At 42.9% G+C, this 22,800-nt stretch overlaps 1 protein-coding gene across 3 annotated transcripts in view; it reads left to right on the forward strand.

Annotated features, from left to right (window-relative positions):
* Positions 1-22,800, forward strand: part of BICD2 (BICD cargo adaptor 2) — a 79,637-nt gene that overhangs the window by 25,621 nt on the left and 31,216 nt on the right. For all 3 annotated transcript variants that reach the window (XM_042880256.1, XM_042880254.1, XM_042880255.1), the window contains exon 2: positions 18,899-19,111. In XM_042880256.1, the coding sequence (XP_042736190.1) occupies positions 18,899-19,111 (213 nt within the window). The remainder of the gene's footprint in view (positions 1-18,898; positions 19,112-22,800) is intronic.

Genomic DNA, 22,800 nt, shown 5'->3' on the forward strand with positions numbered 1-22,800 from the left:
TGAGTAGAAGCTGCATCTTTTCATCTTTAAATGCCCAAGCCTGCTCCCTGCTAAAACAATAGTCTTCTCACTTCTCTAATTGCGAGTGCTGGGTTGGGGCGGAGGAGGTGAGAGGTTCAGTTTGACATCTTGGAACAAGGTGCTGAGCTGAGGAGCAGTTCCCTCTGTGCCTCCTTGGATTCTTCATTGACCTCATAGCACTCTGCTATTAAGCACTGGTTATGTAAGCAAGTTGTGTTCATAATAAATAATCTTTCTAGTGTGAGAGTGAGATCTTATTGTTACGTAAATCCATCGCACTGAGGGATTCTGCAGGCATTTATGGGAATAGCTTAGTTGGATACTCAGAATTTCTGCAATGTCAGTTGATTTCCTCACAGTTACAATCTCTTTGGTGACAGATGTTGGATATGGATCCAAGTTGAAGGAGGGAAGATTTAGGTTGGATGTTAGGGGGAAGTTCTTTACTAGGAGAGTGGTTAGGCCCTGGAACGGGCTGCCCAGGGAGGTTGTGGATGCCCCGTCCTTGGACGTGTTTAAGGCCAGGTTGGACGGGGTCCTGGGCAACCTGATCTGAATGTGTATGTTTGGTGGCCCTGCTAGGCAGGGGGGTTGGAACTACATGATCCTTGAGGTCCCTTCCAACCCGGGTGATTCTGTGTGATTCTGTGTGTGTGACAGATATCTGGCAAGAAGTGGGCTCTGCTGCAGGTTTGTGCTGCTGTGATGCTCTAGCAACATTATTCTTCCTGCATGCTCTCAAGTCTGCGAACTTAAACCACAGCTTTCTCTAAAAAGACAGTCCAGAATTATTTGTATATTTATTGAGTTTAAATCAAAGAAACAGTAAAACATTTTAACAAAATTGAAGCCAAGTCTAGGACTAGACTCCTCTTACTGAAGCACGCCCAAAGCACATCCATTGCATCACCTCTTGGAAGATGAGTTTGGTGAGCATGTGTGGGATGTGATAGGAAATAAATTGTTTTGAATAGCCTTCTGACTTCCCCACAGGTACCAGATTAGTGGTGAATTGGTGTTTGTCATCTCCTGCTGACTTCCTTAAGGTTTGCATTAGGCCCTGGGGATTTTTGGGTGTGGGAGAGTAGGGCTGTTCCCAAACTTGTGGAGCTTTCACAACGGTGAGAAACAGATGGGGAGTTGGGGTCCCAGTGGCACCAACAGCCCCTTGGTGGCTGGCTGCAGTCCTGGCATGGGCTGAGCTCTGGAGGCAGCTGGGCTGGCCTGGGGATGGCAGGCTGCTTAGGGGGATGTGCTGCTGGAGGCTGGTTGTGGCCACATGTTTGCACTGCATGTGCCCCAGGCTGCAGTCACACCACTTGTAGGTGTCCAAATATAGACAAAAAGATGGCTTTTTTTTTTTTTCTGATGTGAATATGTGGACACTTGTTTTCATTCTAGTGTATGTGAAGTATGTAATGCATCTTCTTGCTGTGTCATTTAAGGATAACACCTCCTAAATTTAAAGATTAAATGCAGTTGCACACATTTAGAGGTTCTAAATTCATTTGATTGGAGGATGTGAAGGAAATGTTTTGTGGTAACAAAAGCATGACTGTGGGAATAGTATAATGGTGGGATACTTAAGACTAAACATAAAGGAGTGAAAAGGTGCATGCAAGGAAAAAAAATGTTGTTCCTTGTGGTATTGAATTAATACTAATCTTCATGACAAGTTGTGTTTGTGGGCTGAATGTAAAGACAAGGAATGCAATGCCATGCGTACCTCTGTAACACATCTGCTCAATTTGCTGACCAGGTGCTTGCTGAGCAGTAGTTGGTATCCTCATGCTTAATGCACTTCTTGAAAGTTATATCTTCCATGAATCTGTCCAGTATGTTCATAATAAAGGCTCAGGCATGCGTTTATAAGCCTTGTATTATCCTTGGTGAAGGGTGTAATTTCAGTACGATATTGTTAGCTTTTTACATAAAACTCGATGTTATTAAGAAGAGCTAAGCTGTTCCTCTCATTTCTGTTGCACATTACATCCTTTGGATATTTATCACGTTTTCTCAGGACTCGTTAGTTGAGGCTTTAGTTACTACTTAAAATTTGTGCGAGAACGAATGTAGTATTTACAAATCACTGATCTTTTTTGGTGTATGTGTATTGTTAATCATTATTATTATTCCATTGTAGGTGATACCTACATCATATTTCTGCACTGTTGCTTGAGATTTGAGTCCTAACAGTTGCTCAGCTCTTGAGTTCCTGCAGAAGAGTGACAGTCTAATAGAATGCTGGTTTTCCTAATCTATTTGCTGTCACTTCTTGATTGATACATAGGGGAAGCTGTAGACACTGTGACCTGTTTAACAGGATCAAACTGACATTTTGCTGTGGTCTGTACTAGGAAAGCATTCCACAGAACTTAATAGAAGATCACCAAAATTTCTGCAGTGTGACTTTGAGACTGAATTACAGCTGTGCTTTGATAGCTCGGTGATGGCAACCTTTGTGCTCGTGGGTGGAAGCCCACAGTCTTTTTCTTCTCTCAGACTAATAATGGTGTTGATGGTAGGTAGCATTACTCCTTATTTTGTGCATCTTCATCCATAGCAACATCTTTCTTTCTTTTAGGCCTGGTCGTGACCTGTGGTCCCCAAGTGCAGATGTCTGCTTGAAGCAGACAGGACCAGTGGCTCGTTGGTCTGTTATGATGCAGGGGGGAGAAAACAAACAAAAAAAAGCCTTAGGATAGAGTGGTACAGCTTTTTGATTGGTTTTTTTTTTTTTTTCTTTTTCCCCTTTGCCCATCAGGCCTGAAATCTTCCTGAAAGGAGGATTTGTGTGTTACTGCCTTCCACCCTTCTACCTGCCCCATGCTCTCCTTTGCTTTGTTTAAAAGAAGCACATACCCATTCCCCACAACCCCGTGATTGAAGCTCAGCAAAAAGCATTTGGGACCTTCTAATTTTCCTTCCCCACTACAGTTATGGTAATTTTTCTCCAAAAGAAAAAAAAAATCTTGGCTGGTATCCTGATCCTATTGCTGAGAAGCACAGAGCAGCTGCTGGTTAGCTGCTTACTGCAGGCAGGCTTCACAGGCGGCAGCTTGCTGGGTGGTTTTAATGCTGGTGGAGGTTGTGATGTGGCTCTGATGGTGGGAGTGCTGTCCTACTGATCCCCCTGCAGAGGGAGGGGGGAACGTGCATCTCTGGAGCAGAGCTGAGGAAATGTTCCACACAGTCCGTAAATGTGTTTTGATGTCAGTAGTTGGGTGTGCACGAGTCACAGAGATTGTGTTTTGGAAAGATGTGTGTGCTGATTTGTAGCACCAGCTGTGTAACGAAACGCTTTTGCCATTCTCATCTTCATGGCAGGGTGCTGCGGTGGGGTCGCTCCCTCCCTGTTGGAGGACACAGTAATGAATGAAGTGCCCTGTGACTCACAGCCCTGGCTTGTAACTCCCAGCTCTCCAGCCGCTCCGCTTGCAAGTCAGAGGGCAGCAACGTGTGCAGGCAGGGCTGGTGGCTCACTGACCCAGTGGGAGAGGCCGCCTGCAAGATTCAGTGCTTGTATGGAAGAGTGGGATGGGTGCTGTTCCCCTGTGTGTTGATACAGCCCTGAGCTGAGTATTGTAAAGAGCAACTGAGGAAAAATGCCTTAATGATTTTGGTCTAATGACATTTATCCTTTTTAAAAGAGAAATTTAAATTAAAGACAAAGAATTAAAGAAAAGAATTAAAGAAAATTAAAGACAAGCATATTGATTAATATGCTTTTTTTTTTTTTTTTTTTTTAATCAATGGCTTAGGTTTTATATAATTTTTTTGGTGGATAAAGCCCTTATAAAAAGAGTATCTAATGATATTCCATTAGAAGGGGATCTTCTGCAAATGCTGCTTGATTTACATCAGACAAAGAGCTGGAATACAACCAGTAAAAGGCTCTCAAGCTGCAAGCCAAGCATCCCTGTGGTGTGCTTAGCGACAGTCTGAACGTAATGCTGCTCTCCTATGGCATGCACACACGTCACTGCTCTTCAAACTGCTGAGAAAGGCAAGGGATTATTTCCAGCTAAGCTGTCTCTTAGATCACCTTTCTCCCATCTGTGCCTGCTTTCCTGCTTTTCAAGGAGTTCTCAACTAATTCCCCTTCTTTTTAATACTCCCTCAGAAGAATGCAAACGCCTGTGTCTTGTCTCTTCCACAGCGTGCCTGGGATGGTGTGCACAGTGCTGAGTGAGTGAAAGCAAGGGTTAATGCCTCATGTTGGCTCATCTTTTGAGTTCAATTAGCTTCATCTAGCAGCGTGTCACTGCAGGAAAAAAAAGGGCAGCGTGGCATTTCTTAAAGGCTGCCCCTCGTTGCCTGACATTTCGGCACTGCGTTGCTGCATGCGCGGCCCAGGATGGAGGAGAAACTCACGGCTGGGGTGGCTCGGTGCCCTGAGGAGAGGCTCACGGGCCCGTTTGGGCTTCACTTGAGCAGAAATGAGCATGAGGGACACTCGTGTCCTGTTATAGAAAGGTTAAAGGAGGAAAATGCTCACTTGGCATGTAGGCTGTAGGCAGTTCACAAGGCCCTCAGGCCCCTGTGCGAGGCCATTGGCTGCAGCCTGCTGTGCCACGCAGGAGCTGTGGGGCTCTGCTGCCAGGGTGTTCTGTGGGGCTGGAGCAGACTGGCGGCTGTGATGGTTTTCAGAACCCTCTCATACTTGAGAAGATGACTTTGTATTAAAGTAATTGTCTGAGGAAAGCTGAAATTGAAGAGTGGCAGTGAAATATAAAACAAAAAACTCTACATTTGATATTAGCAAACAGTTTCATGGGCAGGGGTTTTTGGTTCTTGTATGTGGGGGTGATGTTTTGTGGGTTTTTGAGAGGAGGCGGATGTTTTCCTTTAAGCTTTGGGGGCAATGAAATTAAGGTGAGGATTGGAAAATTCTGATCTTATTGGACTGGACAGGTGAAGTTTGTGGGTCTGCTCTGTGCCTCAGACTGAGCAGGTTGGGGAAAGGAACTCCTGAGCACAGCATGGCCGGCACAGGAGGGTTCTTCTATCTGTTCCTCTTAGCCCACTCTTTTCTACATTGGTCTTTGTACCTGTGCAGATGTTGAGGTTAGACTTATGCTGGTAATCTGGCACTATGCAGGTGGGTGCTGTCATATTACTGGCCAGCCTTTTGACCTCCTGAGAGACACCATCCTCCTCACATAAGTATCTGCTCTTCAGTGTAAGATTTGGTGAACAAGTATGGTGAAAAATACTCAGAAAGCAAACAGTGGGATTGAATTGGTCACACAGCAGGGAGGATGTGCTTATTATGAAGTAAAGTATTCTTTTGCTGGATTTCTTTATTTCAATGTTTTTCTTTCTGGCTTATGTCCAAATATGGATTGCTATATGTTATGTTATATGTTAATGGCTTTATTGACAGATCTTGAGAAACTGTTTCACACCTATAGCTGTAACATTTTTTTTTACTTAGAAGAAACCAGGACTTGGCTTAGAATTCATGTGAACCATTCATTTCTTGTCTTGTTTTGACCTTTGAATGTATGTGTGTGTTTTTTTATTTGTACACACACACGTATATATACATATATAAATAAATATATATATGCATATCTATATTTATTAATGTATCTGTGCAGAAACCTTAACCCCAAGCCAGTGCTTTAAGTGACAGATTTTAAATATATTCAGAACTTTTAAAGACGACTTATGTAACAGAAGATTGACTTTTCCTTCCCCTTCTGATCCTCCTCTTGCCCTTTACTTGCTCTTCCCTCTGCTCAGACATGATACCCAGCAGAAAGCACATAAGTGAATCCTTTTACCATATTTTTCTTCTGAGATCTTTTTGAAGTGTTTTGATTTCCTTTTGTGCAATGCTGTTTGGTACTTCATCACAGATACCTTATATATCAGCTTTTTTTGAGTGCTGTGCTATGCTCAATGATGCAGTGACCAAACGTGGCTGGATATTTAGATAACACTGTGTGATAAGGTGTGGCAGTTGCCATAAATTCTCACTGTTGGCATTTCCTAGCAGAGAGGTATAGCAATGATTCTGAAGGTTGTGTGACCAGGAGACTGGGCTGACTTTGGGTTTATGCCTCTCCTCATGCTGACTGATGTTTAACTTTGGGCATGCTCTTTAATCTCTTTGTGTCTGGTGACTTCATGAAAAATGGGCTGTGACACTCATTCCTTTGTGTGACAGTAGGATTTCCAGGATGTGAAAGAGCATAAAAATGTAACGTATAAGATAGAAAGTAAATTGTCTATTGCTTCACTTGCTCTGTCATCTTCAGCGAGCTGTGGCAGCCTGAGATGCAGTGTGAGTTACCTGGTGTTACGTGGACATACTTAATGGAGATCCTACTACAGTCTCACGCAAGTGTTGGCCACGCAGCTCTTCACTCAGGAAGTAGAACTGAGCTGCTGAAGTCCAGCATGGATTTGTTAACATGAGCTGTGGTTATTTTTTCCCTCTGCTGTGTCAGAGACACTTAACACTCCTGAAGTCTCTTGCTTTGTATGAAATCCAAAAGCCTTTTCTGATAAATGTGTTTCATTACTTACCATTTCAGTGTAGCTCTATAGCTAATACAATCTGTTGCAGCCCTTGGGTAAAAGCAACACATAGAAAGACACAGAGCCACTAATTGGTGACCATTTTTTAATGCTTTCTAATAGCGTGGACTGATTGGATTGCAGTGTCTGGTTTAATCTAAACAAGTCATGGGAAGGCTACTGTGAATTATGCATGACAGCCTGACCCATTTGCAGGCAGATCTGTTTGTGGCGCAAGGCAGGTCACATGCGGTCTGCAGGACTGCATTTATGATGAAGCCTCCTGAGTGCAGCAGTGCTTGCAGTGGTGACTGTGCTTGGTTTGTCTTTAGTCTGTCCATCGTTACCTGTGAAAAGAAATGATGGGGAAAGGTTTTAAAAAAAACTTCAGCTTGCATAGCCTGCGGATCCACAGGTATCATTTCAGAAGGATATTTGGTGAATCTAGCAGTGGTCTGAAATAACTGATGCTTATTTTTGACTTTGTGCTCAAGCAAAAGCATTGCTCTATTCCTGCAACACAGCTGAGACTATTTTGTGCCATGATATGTTAAAAAGATGTTGCAACAACAGGGCAACCTGTTGTCCTCCTTATATTCTATCTATTTAGAATAAAGAGGGGGAACCGCCTCAAATTTTAACTCAGTGGGATGGGAGAGCTCAAAGAATTTCATCTTGGGTCACAGTGTCTGAAAGTAATTGCTTTTTGATACCTTATCTTGGGATGGGTTTGACAAAGGCATCCATGCTGTGGAAACTTAAAAAAAGCAGTTTGAATGTGTGAGACTAGTGTGGAATCAGTGCTGAAGAGCATGGCTCCAAGGGACCAAAGAAATTTCTTTCTCTAGGAGCAAGTCTCAATCACAGTTTTCTAGGCCTGATGTATCCAGCTCTTAGGCTTCTTGCGTGTCAAAACAGCCGAGTTATGCTTTCATCGCACTACTTTTTGCTGTAGTCCCACACTCTGTGGGTTTTTTTGTTGGCTTGTTTCTCCAGGTAGCTGCCAGCTTTAATTTCCCTAACTGGGAACAAACATGCTGTGAAAATACTGTGCCTCTTCTGCTTCTGCCAGCTCTTGCTGTGTAATTTTTGCCTTTACTCATTTAGGTGGACGCGATCGTAACATTTTGTTGTTTGCTTATGAGTTCTGACCCAAGCCTCACCGCTGAGCGAGGAACCAGGAGGGTAATACTGAAATGGGTGGGAAGAATTCCCTGGCTGACTCGTGCTGAGGCTGCAGGCCTTGCCGCAGGGACGGGCTGAGGAGCAGCTCCCCGCCGTGCCTGAGCTGCCATCTGCGAGGCAGGGCAGGACGGGCGAACAGGGCTGTCGGGAGGAGCTGATGCCGCCGATATTCCTCGTGCTGGGTCTTGTGAGCCTGTCTAAATCCCCTGACTCAAGGGTTGTCACGGTAACACCTTTTCACATGAACTCACTTAAGAAGCAAACCGAATCTTAGCTGCTTCAGCAGTTTCCACACCTGCAGCCGAATTCAGAGCAATTCCTTTGGCGTGCTCAGAGCCCTTGATTCACACCTCGGGGGGATCCTGCGCTGAATCACAAAAGAGCGTTTATGCTTGAACAAAAGAAGTCAAATACTAATGGTTTTCAATGGAGTGTGTCTTAAATTGCTCTGAGCTATTTCCACTGCCTTTTCTAAGCTTATGTTTTATCCTTCAAGCTTATTTATTTATTTGTTCGTTTATCCTGTAGATCGTATCAATGGAATGTTTATCGAGGGTGATGAGGTGGCCATACAGCTCCTTCCCGGCTGCGTCCAGGGCAGCAGATTTGCTGCTTAACTATTGATTTAGCCGTGACTACATTTAGCCCTCAGTTAGCAAGTGTCTGGCTAACTAAGCTGACAGGCTAAATTAGGCTTTTATCATCAACGCTTTTCATCCTAGCAGCAATGCACCAAAGCAGGGTATTCTAAATATAGGCTTCAGTGTGTTTTTAACGTTTAAAAAAGAAAACCCTCTAAATCATCTATGGAATGTCCCGCTAGTCTTTGAGAGAGGGCACTGTGATCTTCTCAAGCATTTGCATTTCTTCCTGCTGCATTGAAACCTTGTTAAATCTGGTGTGTGTCTTGTGATGCTGAGGGCTGCATGCTGGCCTAGCAGGCAGGAGGAGCAGGAGCCCATTGCTTGGCTGGGCGATGGTTGGCCTCTGGCACTACTTGGCTGTGGGTTTGGGGCAGGGAAGCTCTACAGCCCTACTTCTCCTCTGCTATATGGCCCCTGTATCTCAGAGGACATCTGTTCCCTCTGTGGTGCCAATGCTGCCATCAGCCAGGTGAAAGAGCTCCATTGTCAGAAAAATACCCCCCTTCCCTTCCTTTGCTTCCCTCAGTAGGGCTTGTTTTGCACCGTGACGTTGCTACAGTTTCTGACATGCCGTGGTGCTGGGGACGGGCTGTGGGCGGCCTGGTGCACAAGGGTGAGCGGTGCCATGCAGTGGCTGTGCTGCCCTTGTCCCAGTGCTCACGCAGAACCAGGGCAGGAAGCTCAGCTGCTGCGTACCAGCTGCCACTGTGGGCCTTGGTGCAGCTGGGGGAACACACAGTGCTTGTGTGGATGAGGCAGTGGGAGGAGGAGATGGAGAAGGAAGGCACCGAGAGGGACTGAGTCAGTGGGAGTGCAGGGTTAGGTCGTAGAGGAGTATAACTTCTCCTTCTATTAAACTTGCTACTTGTAAAGATGCCAAAATCTCTTTAGAGCACTATTTTTACACTTTGCTATCGCTGTTTCAGATCATTATGGTTAGAATGAATTTGTTATTACAAAAAAAGGTGCAGTGCTCATTGAAGCCGTGTGAAAGCATCTTTTATTTTGAGTCTGATTAGAAGAAAAAAATTACATGCTGAATTGATGCAAAGATTTTGCAATTAAATCCAGAAGCTGACAGTGCAGAGATATGAACAAAAATTTGAGTGGCTTTTAGTGCTAATTATTCTTCTGATGCATATTAACACTTCCTGATTAGTTTAATGTTGATGAGATAGATATTGGTAATTAAAATGAAGCTGCTAGGAGCAAAATTTGAAAACATGGGATTTTCAGTTTGGGGGAGGCGAATACCAGTATTACTTGGTGCCATTTGCAAAGTGCTTGCAAATGAAATTCCAGCTTGTTTGTGACATGGCCAGCCTTCCTGATGAGGAATGCTCTTCAGAATAAATTTGAGGGCCAGACTGGAACTCAGATTGCAAGTGGGTTTATGCACGGCTCTTCAGAAAAGCAGTGGTCTGCACTTTAGAAGGTAGAGCTGTGCCATGCAGGTGAAAGTCCTCCAAAGCCCAAAGTTAGAGTGAGGGCAGGGAGAGGGGGTACTGAGCAGGAGGTCGCCATGCAGGCAGTGCCCTTTCTGCTGCAGCTGTCATAGGGCTGTTATAGCATGGTAGGTGCTTGATTAGAGTACTTAGCTGAGCAGTAGCAGTATGTGGTGTCAGAGCTGTGAAAGATCATCTGTTCCTTCTGTCTAACGAAGCACTGCCCCAATGAATCAGATCTGTCCTCTGTTTAGCCCAGCATGTTTCTGCCAATGGCCATTAGCTGAAAAAAAGACACAAGGAATATGCAGAATAATGTTACCATCACAGTACAGTAGTCCCTAATGCTTAGAGGCCATCTTAAGCCACAGTGCCTGAACTTCAATAACTTTTCCAGAATATATGCATCTTTGCTTATGTTTGTACATTGTTGCCATATTTGATGTGCTAAAGTGGCCAGTGTCTTGTTCGTGTTTTCATCTCAGTGACCAGATCCAGTGCCCTGTGACAGTGTGCTATTAATGTTTTTGAGATGTGTGTTTTTTACCTCATCTGTTAGACTTTTGAAAAAGCCAGATTTGTAGTTCTTGAGAAGTGCACATCACTTTCATTTCATATAAAATGTAAATTTCCCAACTGCAAATACCATTAGCAGCATGTTGACTCTTTTGTTGAGGGGCTGATGGTTGAACATTCACTTGAGGCTGCCATTTCTTTTCCTTTGCCATTTTGATTTGCCTTTTGCTCTTTTCATATTCAGTTACAGCTAACTGGTAGGACTTCCACTGCTCTTTGACAGCCTTTGGTATCATGCTAGGCTTATGAAGAACCATCTTAAAATTCAATATCGAAAACAGGCAATGTCTGCAAGAGAGTTATGATCTGTATGCTGTGGATCTTACCTGAAGCTTATATACCAAACATTAATGTTGGCTGGAAACCTGTGTTAACCAGAGAGCACACAGCCGTGTCTGCTGTCCTAGCTCTGCATTTCTGTGAATAAAACAATCTGATCCCTCCAGATAGTGAAGTAACCAACAGAACGAAGAAGAAGGTTTATACTGAGGAGTTCTGGGAACAAAGGAAGGTTGGGCTCCTCTGGATTTACGCGCTCTATGGTGGGGAAAATTAAGTCTCTAAAGTATGTAATTTTGAAAACTGCAGTAATAGCATTTTCAAAGAGTTTTGTCATCTCTGAAGCAAGCTGGAGCTTGCAGGTGCTGGATGGTGTGAATTATGAAATGACTTGGGTTTTTTTATGTTTTCTTTTGAAAACTAATGATGAAGCAGGCAGCACTTGACCCATCTGCATGGGGTGCCCGGGCTGTGCACGTTGGGTGGTCTTGCTCCCATGGCAGCTGTACTATAAATGGGCATGGAAAGCTGTGGCTTTTGGTAAAAGCCTGGGGTGAGACTTGGCTTGTTCCATAACGGCTTAAAAACATAACTTGTATTTACTTCAGCAGTAAGATGATTTGGGATCTCCAGATCTGTGATGGATAAGCATATACAAGGCGAGCTGGATGGCAGTTGTTAGTCTTCTGGTACCGCAGTGAGGTTTCCTGCTTGGTCTCATTCTTATGCTCTAGCATGCAAAATCCCAGAACTGGCGCTTTCTCCTTGCAGCTGGACTCAGTGAGCTGAAAAATATACTTTATTTCCAGTTTTATATTTCTCTGTAATTGTCAAACCTGAATGCCTTCTCCAAAGTTTGGGGTCTTTCTATCCCACTGATTCTTGTTCTAGGGTTTCATATGAGATTCTGGTATTTTCTTTGGTAAGAATTTATAACCATCTGGGGCAAAAACTTGAGCTTTCTTCAGAAAGCCTTTCACTGGGAGGCTTTCTGTAGCTGATGTTTGCTTAAATATGCCTTTGTAAGCAGTGATCGTTTCTGCAGTCCAGAGTCTTGTATTGGATTCTTGACATTAGCAGCATTGGAAGACTGGCTGGTGCCAGCACCATTTGATGTACTTCTCTCCCTTGGATGCAGGGCTTCTTGCTTACACATAGCGCTCTGTCTTGGGGATTGGAGTTTGACGCCTGTAGATCTTTCTGCCTTTAGCGCCCCAGGGCTGGACATTCCAGCTGGATCAACTCCTGGCTCTGCTCACTGTGAGCAGAAACAACGTGGCCTGTTTTTTTTTCTCTTGATGTTCTTCACCTGTTTGTCAACAGTGATTCTTAATTCTGTGCTTTGACTGTACGTGAAACACCTAAAACTTCACTAAATATTGTAATGCTAAATAAAAAAAATGAACCCACCGTGCCTTGGTCCGTCTGCTCAACAGCTGTGTTTGCCAACTTAGAAATCTGCAAACTAAGAGTAACCCTGCTTGGGGAAAAAAGAAAGAAAGATGTTTTACCTGTATTTTACCCTCTCATCCTCTTTCTTTGCCCTTTTAATTGTTTTAATTTAAGGAAATAGTGCTGGTACACGGTATGAAAATTATTGTTCAGTGAAAAGTATTGTTCAGTGAAACGTGTTACTGTCCTGCTCACCAGGGCCTCTCTCCTTCTTTCCTCTTGTCGATGAAGAAGAAAATTGTGGAAAAAACCCTCAAAGCTTGGGTTCATCGAGGAAAAGTTTGACATTACAAAGTTGCTGAGAAAGGGAAATGTGATAACTTCCCAGAAAGTGTGGAGTGTTAAAATTGAGAGCTTCCTCTCGTGAGCTCCTGTCTTAATGTCCCCAGGAGGAGATGGGATGTCTCCAGCTCCCTCCTGGCACTGATGCAGCTTGAGCACAGTGCTGAAGCCACTTAGAGGACGAAAATATCTCTGTCTAGCATTTGTTCAGAAGCGTAAAAGCAATTCACTGTTACTGTGGAGTTTCTTATGCTGTGTTGTGAGGAATCCTTTGGAGACTGAGAACCGCGTATTCAAAGAATAAGCTGTGTGCCTGCTTCGGAGTTGTGGTGGAACAGCAGACAGTTTTAAAAAGGACCAAAAGGTCATTTAACCTTTTTAAAGGCTGTGTGTGAAGAGGTGTTGGTGAGCTCACTGTTGCTGTCTCAGAATGATAACCAAGGCACCGCACGTGGCTCTAGGCTACATGTAGACTGGTTCAACAAGTACTCGCATCTCTTTGAAGTTCTGACCCTTGTTTTTGATGTTTGCAACATTCTGGATATGCCCATTTTCCCTTTTGTTAATTCTTAACTATTTATGTCCTAGTCATCCAAGGAGGTGACATATTCTCACTGAAGAAAAAGTAAACTTTTCTTCGAAAGAAAAAGTCATTTTGACTCGTGTTCCAGACTGAAGAATTGTACTAGCAGAATATATTTCCTGCATTGTGCATTTGTTTATTCAAGTTCTTTGGCTTGCTAGAAATGTGAAGAAAGACTTCTTTGTCTGAAGAAGTCAAATTGCACGTGTTACAAGGATGACACATACTGTCCAGATGCTGTTTTGTATTAAAGAGCCCTGAGCCCCGTTAATGTTTTCCTCCTTTCTTCTTAATCCTTCAAACCATGTATTTTTATAAGCTTTTTTCTTTTTATTTTTTTTATCGTGGCGGTGTCTCAGTATACTTCAATGCACCAATGATGGCACATAAATGTGTGCAGTTTATCTTACAAAGCTCCTTCACTGTGATATCTCTGTTGTTTTTTCAGTCTTGAGTGCTCACTTACACGCAGGAAACTCCCCATCACTTTGACTGAGAGAGTTGTTGCTTCTGCTGTTTGTTCCTCTGTAACATCTCCAGGGGGTTTTCAGTGACTCTTCCCTTGGCAGTACATCTGTTTCAAGCAGCTCTGAGCTCTTCTCTTTCCCTTACTTGTTCAGCATGTGTCTAGACTTGTGTACTTGATGAAGATGGGTGCAGATAAAGTGCAGGGCCTGCAGAGGCAGCGTATGGATGTGTCCAATGCCTGGAACAGTCACTGTGCAGCTGGTGCTGAACAGGCTGCCCAGAGAGGCTGTGGATGCCCTGTCCTGGAGGGTTCAAGGCCAGGTTGGATTGGGCCCTGGGCAGTCTGATCTAGTATTAAATTATGTGGAGGTTGGTGGCCCTGCCTGTGGGGCCTTGAGATCCCTTCCAACCCGGCCGCTCTGTGTGAAGCCCCAGAACTCTGCTGGCTTCTGGGGGCAGTGCTTCTTAGCAGACGTCAGTAGTGGATTTGAGGTGATAATGGGTTTGCTCTGGCTCTCAGATCTGGCATGGTAAACTAGCCAGGCTCCAGGCAGTCAGTGAATATCTTGTTTTCAGTGGGGTAGTTCAGGAAACCTCAGAAAGTAGGGATGCATACTCTAGTTGAATTTAATGATCTTTAGGACCTACTTCTGGCTAAGTAGAGCTCTGGGCTAGCTGGTCTGAGCTGCAAACAAAGCAGCACAGTTCTGAATTTCCACAAAACTCAGAGCTTTGCTTGGATTTCGGGCATGGCTGAGACCAGGTTTTGTATCTGCTGTATCACAGTGGCTGTTGTGTGGGGAGCGCAGCGTTTGGAACTCTTTGAGTAGTTTGTTTCAAAGGTTCTTCATGTTTCATGTGACCAGTGGACATTTCTGCGTGAAAGAGCTTTTGGAAAAGGTTTGGTTGAAAATCTTAACCCGCCTTTTTAAGAAGTACTTCATACCTTAGCTAGTACTTCTAATTGTTGAGGCATCAGAAATAATTTTCAGAGCTTTGCTTCCAAAAAATGTTCTGACAAACATGTGAAATGATTAAATTTGGATGAAACTTCATCTCTTACTGTGTGTCTTATGGAATTGGTTCTTTAAACCCAATTTAAGTGGACTTAGTCCAACACTTCATCTGATCTGGGTTGGGTCACTTTATGTAACATCTGAGTTTTTTGGTGTGAGTCTGCCTCATCTGTTTGCTATCCAAATTCTTTTTCCCGTTTGTAAGTAGTGTGGAGTGTTTTGAATCCTTGAGTTTAAAGGCATTGTTAGCTGAAGGTTAAATTTGCAGCAGTCTTCTCAATTTTTAACAATTAGGTCTTCTAAGCTATTTAAGAATGTCGTAGTGAATGTCTTCTAATTGCCTTGAGTCTACTGATGTAAGTAATGCTGACAAACACGAGATTTGATTTAATAGCATTTCAATCGATGGTAGTTATTTTGGTACACCTTCATCAGCTCGTTACAGTAAAACCCCCAGTTGCTGCAGTGCTGCCCTAATTAGCCTTCAGGCAGTGTTCCCTGGGGTGCCTGGGAAAGCAGGCTGAAGGACCATGCTCATGAGTGTGACTGATGGGGCATGGCAGCTTCACAAAGGACAACTGGACAGGATTTCTATTGATCCACAGCTTCAGCAGTGCGTTATCAGGAGCTGTCTTACTATCTAGTCCCATTCTGCCCATCAGAATAATTTGGTGCTTTTCTAAGGGTTCAGCTGCTCTCCTTGCTGCCCTGTGGGCATGAGAGCACCTCAGCTGGGCTGTATTTTGTGTTCACCCAGAGATGAGTAGTGACACAAACCCTAGGGCATGGGTGTCCAACCTTTTGGCTTGCCTGGGCCATGCTGATTCGAGAGGGATTATCTTGGGCCACATATACATAGGTAGCTCCAAAAGTAATGCCTCCTGTTTATTTTCACAGAAATGACAACAGATACAAAGAGCACAATAACACTGTTGTATTGAGCAAATTTTCAGCTATAAAACACTATTTTTTTTTTTTTGCATAGTCAACACTATTAGCAATGCAATTTTGCATATATTTAATATATTTAAAGCAACAAAACTCGTTTGTAATGCTTTTTGTTAAAATATATACAAAAGAGAGTAACAGAACAATAAAAGTGATGGAATATTTGATCTTGTTTTTCTGAATCTAGCTGAATGGCAATGGCTGCAATTCTTAGTGAGTTCTTCAGATGTTCAGTTGAGGTTTTCGATGAAACCTTACTCCTCCTATACTTCTTCAAAACAGTTGTTGACAAATGTCTGTACTGCCAAAAAGCAATGACACAAATAAGGTGTGGCTGTGAAGTGAGTGGTATTTCTCTCTGGTAGGAGAGGGCTTACAAAAGTCTGGTAAAGAGACATGAACTATATTTCTTTGTTTTCTGTCATCCTAAAACAAAGCAAAAGGAGCTGAGCAGATGCAGACCTCTGGGTATGTGAAGGTTTATAGGCTTCGTGCGTATCAGTTAAGTCAGTTTGACTTTTAATAGCTTGATTTTAAACAGACCTGGACTGTAGCCATGGGAGGTAATTGCATTGCCCTGTAATTTTGGACAATTTTGTTAAGGTTAAATTTCCTGTTCTGCACAGGCTGTTACAATTATGAAAATGGCTGGTAACGTGAATGCGTTGGGTTGTTTCAAAGCACATTCAGAGATGATGAAGCATGGTTAAGAGGGTGGTGGTTTTGAATTGCTCCTTTATAAATCTACTTAGATGGAGTTATTCCAGGCTGCCTGCTCTGCTGGCCACAGCTGTAACAAAGGTGCCTGCTAACCTGTGCAACATGATAGTACAGGCTTCCTGCATGACAGCAAATAACTGCCTTGTGCAGGAATAACGGCGGCCCACAGTGAGCACTGAAGGGTGATCCTTGAGCCTTTTGCCTGAATTTGGTATTTATCTCATACGTTACAGCGTTGCCACAGCAGCCACTGGCTGGGCACATTTCTGCAGTTGGGCAAAGCAGATGGAAGCATTGTAGAAGAGCAACATACCCTCAAGTTCCAATATAAAAAGATGTTCTCTTTTACTGTAACATGACAAACTTGTCAGTGACAAAGAAAAAAAACAAACCTGCCTTGTTAGAATATGATTTAGTATACAGAGCTTACTGCTGTAGGATGTTAGGAACCAACAATGCATAAAAATGTGTTTTACAAACATAACTAAATGTTAATAGTTATACCAAACTTCCATTAAACCTTCTGCTTCAAGGCTTAAGGCAATCCCCAACTCTGTGAGATTACAGGGTTTCTTGCACCTTTCTCTGAAGCGTCTGGCACGAGCCTTTATAGGAGACAGGATATTGGATTAAATAAAAATCTCATCTGCTATGCCAGTTTCTGTGTTCAAATAATCACTGGCAGCAGTGGCTCCTGCATAATGACGAAATCCTCTTCAGCTGTTTGAGAGACCCAAGGCTTAGCATCTGCATCAGAAGTTGTAAGAGTAAATTAGTCATTATTCTCAAGAATTTGTCTCCACTAGAGGAATTGCAAAGTTACTTGATGGAATCATGTTCACAGTCTGTGCCGTCTGGCTGGTCAGATGTGCCTTTGAGTACCCTGAACTGCGCTGTGCTCTGCTGTGCACTCTACCCACAAGAAAATGATGCCACTTCATCAGGCAAATGGATGCCCAGAGTGCCTTTCTCTGTTTCATGGATTTGAAATAAGCGTATGTCTACAGAAAATGAACGTTAATTCTTTATGGAAAAATGATAGCATGTTTGAAGAGGAGCTTGTATGTTTCTGCTATCCCTTTAACATTTATGGAGATCTTAGGTATTAGGCTTTTAAGCTGCTTTGCTGAAACTCATTTGACAAGGACTTGCACAGATGGTGCTTTACTTTCTGTCTGAAATGTGACGCTTTTTAATTTCCCTTGGGTCATCTTGGTGAATCTGACTATACAATTTCTTCAGTGGATATTTGTCTCCTGTTTCTCTGATTTGCTTACCTGAGATAAAATTCTATCTGATAGGAGCAGTATATGGGTATCTCTAACTGTAGGCAAAGCCAGCATACTTGATCATCTGTTTCAGCTTTGGACTATTCAGTAATTACCGTTAATGCATCTGGTCTAATACACAGAACTAATGAAGTGCTGAAATCTGCTTCTGTTCAAAGCAGATTTTTTAGGTGTGTATATTTCTGAAGAGCTAGTGAAATATGGTTAACTGTAAAAGTAACACCTGGCTTAATGCCCAGCGTTCATGGTGGCCACGAAAAACTCCCATGTGAACAGCAGCATCCTGAAGGATGCTGTGATGCATGAAGGCTCTGAGGGCATCTTGGGTTGGCTTGTGGTACACGTGTGTGCTACAGCGTTAAGATACTGTTCATTAGTCTCATTGACTTTGCTCTGTGTGCCAGGCAAACTGTTACATATATATACCTGCTGGAACTGTTAAACTTGTTGCTTTATAACATTTATTAGTGACAGCCACTGAGGGCAGTTCTTTAATGCCGCAGCCCAGTGGATGTGGGTCCATCTGTACAAGCTGCTTGCTTGTGTGTTCAGTGCTATTGTTGGAGTATTGCCTTCTCCAATAGAGTTTGTAGAGAACTCTAGAGTTTCAAACAGAATGAATCCCAAGAATTAAGCAGGTTTCAAAACAAAACAAAACAAGAAACACCAAGCAACACAAACAAACCAAACACAGACACACAAAACAAGTCAGATCTGAAAGGATGCATGCCTTTCTGAAGAGGTTAGATCTCTGACCCGCCTCTAAGCCCCTTCACTGGCACACTGCTAGGGATAAAGGCTCTGAGCGCAGAGAGCAGTGCTGGCAGGGTGAGCATGTGCTGACCTACTTCATCCAGGCTGACCCAGGTTAGCTTAACCTGGTTACGCAGCAGTCTGCTAGCCTGGCTGGCTTCTGACTGAAATCAGTGTTAGCAGGTTGGAGGGATGGTCATCTCCAGTGGTGAGCAATGGAGGATGGTGGTAGGTTTATTTGCTGTAGCTGCATCAAGAAAGGGTAGGTGTGCTCCCTGCCTGAGGGAAGGAACAGGCTGTTGTCAGTGGTTTAGTCTTTGTAGAAGTGAGTCTGACCCAACTATACAGATACACACATGCAGAAGTTTCTGGTCATCTCACCGCTGTCTTGCTGAAAACCAAAGTCTTGCTTTAACCTCAGACTTAAGTCTATAGATGGTTGTTCCCTCCTACAGGAGGTTTTGTGAAGTTCTCCTTAAGTAACAATCCTGTGCATGGTAAACCATTGTTTGGGTGCTGCATGTTACTTTCAAGAGCTCTGTTAGCCACTCCGTAGCATTTAAGCGTCTAATCCTGGGAGAGTGTAGGTAAAAAGTTGCATTGTCTCATATGAGAGAAACATGGGGTAAATAGTTCCAGCTATTTAAAAAGGAAACTATTTATGCAAAGTTCTAATTTTACTAACAAAAGATTTTTCTTACTGTCCTAGGCTTTTGGGCAGGCCCACACCAATCACAAGAAGGTAGCAGCAGATGGAGAGAGCAGAGAGGAGACCTTGATTCAGGAATCGGCTACCAAGGAAGAGTACTACATGAAGAAGGTTATGGAGCTGCAGACAGAGTTGAAGCAGCTCAGAAATGTCCTTGCCAACACTCAGTCTGAAAATGAACGCCTTAATTCTGTTGCACAGGAACTGAAAGAGGTAAGCGAACCGCAGTTGTGGTTGTGTTTTCTTATGCTGTGTAAGCAAAATGAGGAAGATTGTTGAGTTAATTGATACCTGCTCCACACTGACAAGATGGATTGCCTCCCCTGAGATTCCACAGAATCAGCAAGGCATCCATTTCAACCAAAACTGTTAATCCAACAATATGGTAAATCCAGATGTCTGGATTAACGGAGTAACAGTGAAGTTTTATATTGTGTTCTCCCTCATGAAAATGATGTTTTTTACTTTTTCACAGGGTGATTAACTTATTTTCTCAAGGTACCATTCACTTTTTACTGCTTTAGGATTGACATTGCCTGTTTCTGATGTGAAATAACTGAGATGTTCACTGAACCATGTAATTGTTCGTGAAATCTATAGCTCAACTGGACTACCATTGGTACTGATAGAGGAGAAGATTGTTTAAAGAGCTCAAATCATTGCTTAAATGTAGAATGAGTAAGAGTTACATAGACTGTAAACCACAAATGGATGTGGTAAACAATCCACAGTTATTACTCATCAGATTTGTTTGCACCTTCCTTTGAAGCACTTTGTGCTAGTCTCTCCTGGCCCTGGGACAATCAGCTGTAGGTTTTTCTGCCAGAAGAGAAAGTTATCTAAGAGCCAACATCTTAATCTTGATGTATTTCACATGGTGAAATTGAAAATTGTGATTTTACTTCTTTAGAGGATAGTTACATGTATAATATATAAGATAATATTTGGTAGTGAAATTCATGAGGAAATGAGAAGTCTTATTATGAGCCTTTCTGGAAAGTATAGGTTACTTTTGTGGGGTTTTTTGGGTTCAATTGTAATTGGAATACAACGGAGAAGTAGATTGGGGGTTGGGGATTTGGGGGTGGAGCGTCACAGGTTTTGAAACAAGCCAGTCTAGATCTACTTGAATGTTGTGGGTCCTGGCTGTGGGATAATAGAACTGGAATCAATCCACATGCTCTGATTAGGCAAGCAACCAGTTGCTGCAGGCACACACGACTCATGTCTTTATTTCCTAACTTTCATTTAGAGCTTAAAAGCTCCTCACCCCAGAGGTGGCATTATGTCCGTAATGGATACAGAGCGCTGCTCTGAGCATGCTGATTGGCAGTTTTTGATCCAGCCTGGTGAGTCACTGCAATTTAAGGTGATTTTTCCTTCTGGATACTGTCATATTTCAGCTATCCAGACATATCTGCTTGGAGCTGCGTTTTCCTTTGCACAACCCCTGGATGAGCGGGTTTTGGTGTTCCTCGTGCTTTGTCCTTCCACCTCACCCGCTCAGCCTTGAGTGCTCACACATTACACACTTTTTAAGCTTTCTTCTGCTGAAATGGGAAAGATTTGTTTAGTGAAATTTGGTATTTATTTGAATATAAATTGGTGTTGATGATCAGCTTCGTGATTGATTCTAAACTTCGGAACTGAACTCAATTTAAAAAAAAAGTTTAAATTAAAAAAATATATATAATCAAAACCTAACATGATAAATAATAACCTCACGAGTTATGGGTTTCTCTGCAGGTGACTTTGACAACTAGTGACTTCATATTGCTTAGTCATCTCAACATGTTCTTTCATATTGCCTTTCCTTTTCTAAATCCTAGCTGTTTGTTCTGTAGATAGTAAGTTGTGGTGGAGCTGAAGAGGAGAGAAGGACCAAAGAACAAGCATGTTCATTTCACTTCAGTGTGGAAATGAAAACACCTGGGTCAACTGACCCTGTGTCTTGTGGAATTCTTCCTTTTAAGATGTCTATTTGCATTTTGGTTTGAGTTTTCTTCTGATGACTTGCTTTAAGCAATGAGACAAGGCTGTGAACAGAGTTGCCGGGGTTCTCTTGGTCTGCAAAAAGCCAAGTCAGCATGGCAATCCTGAGGGATGTGGCTTTTCTTCAGTATAGCGCATCAAAAAGTGACAGAAGTCCAAATAGTTGTGTTCCAGTGGTACTGCTGGGGAGAAATGCACAAGCCTTTTGTGATGATTTATAGATGTAATAGCAAACTAATCTGGAAGTATTCTGTGGGGAAAAATTGATGTGAACGTCACGACTCTTCTAAGCTAGGTGAGCAAGGTGAACACTGTGGTTTTCCCGAGTCCCTGTAGCCATACTCAGCTCTAGCGAAGTTTCATGCTGACGTTAGTCCAAAGAAATGCTGTGCATCTTCTGCTGTGAAGAATGCTTTTGTAGTTCAACAGCAAGAAAGTGCTGGGCTGAAAGTGGAACATGACCTGTTTTATACCACAGAGGTGGAGTAGAAATTCCTTCTGTCAGTTCTTCTGACTACCCAGGAAAGAAATACTGTGGCTCTTTTCCATCTCGTTGCAGAGATTATTTATGGATGGATCTCTCCTTTATAATGTGTGTTTTGGAAGTGCTGTATTGCTGCCTATCAAGAGACCTGAGTTGCAAGATGTTAAGAGGAATAAGAAAATACTTCTATTGCATCTGTTCTGGATTTAATCCAGAGGAGGAATGTGGAAAATGCTTGATAATGTCTTCTGACTACAGGAAGAGGTGTTTTGTTGTTGTTCTTGTTTGTTTTTAAAAAAAGCTATGGGAGGGCTGAACAGGCAGGAAATGAATGGTGCTGAATGTCAATTTTAGTTCTAACAGATACCTGCTAGTAAGGGAGGGTTGGAAAAGTTACCTGCTCCTTTGTAGCTACCTGATAGGTTACAGAATTTCACTGTTGTTGGAGCTTTGCAGAAAAAATTTCATATGGTGGCACAGGAAGGTGGTTAAATGAACCCGGCAGCAGCTCCACTTGAGTTGCTTCCATCAGTAGTGGTGGTGTGGTATGCAAGCAGATGTTGCCTTGGATCAGTTGGAAGTACGTTTGGGATACTGTCGTTCCTTCGGGTCTTCTCAGGACACTCAAAAAAGCGAGTTGGCTGTGGAGTGATGTGTGATACACCTGGGGTTGCTGGAGCAGACACAAGGGGTTTTGACATTTGCTGGTGAATGATCTGTTGAGACAGGTCAGCAGGGTGGTTACAGATGATGAGTTTTAATGCTGTTATTAGCTAGCTCAGCAGCTCCTGTGGCCTGGAAGAGTCACTGGAAGGAGTAATTGGTTCTGAGCAATTGCTAATTGCTATGCCTTGTGGATCTTTCATGCCTCCTGTATTTTAGTGGCACCAAAGAAGATTTCATAGCTGACTGATTTGGTTGTTAAATCATGAGGCAGCCATGCCCGAGTATGCAGAAGATGAAAAATAAATGAGCAATTCTTTCCCAGGGAAGCAAAAGGTGCTGTGATTATGTAAACTCAAGGAGGAAATACATTTTTTGTGTGTTTGTCTGCATTAGTTACGAAAAATAGCTGATGTACAAGTAATGTCAGTGCGCTAAATAGCATCTCTGAAGAAATATGAGTTCTCAGTAACATATGTAGGGTTTTATTTCTTCAAGGATATAAAACAAAGTATCTTTCTGAAATTGACATTGAAGAAATTTACTTGTCTTTCATTTTCTTGCATTATACGCCGTATTTTCCTGATTAGTCATTAATAAGAAAATGTGTATCAAACTGAGGGATAATGTAGACAGTGCGGTTCTCTGGCCCTGCTATGCACGTGGAACTGTCTCCCTCTTGCAGGGCTGACTTCCCACCTGTGAGTTTTAGGTCCCTTCTGAGCCCAGATATAGTGCTCTAAGTAATATGTGTATAGAGTAT

Source organism: Lagopus leucura, unplaced genomic scaffold (assembly GCF_019238085.1).
Source record: "Lagopus leucura isolate 7727_CA_CO unplaced genomic scaffold, USGS_WTPT01 Super-Scaffold_100026, whole genome shotgun sequence".
NCBI classification, from domain to species: domain Eukaryota; kingdom Metazoa; phylum Chordata; class Aves; order Galliformes; family Phasianidae; genus Lagopus; species Lagopus leucura.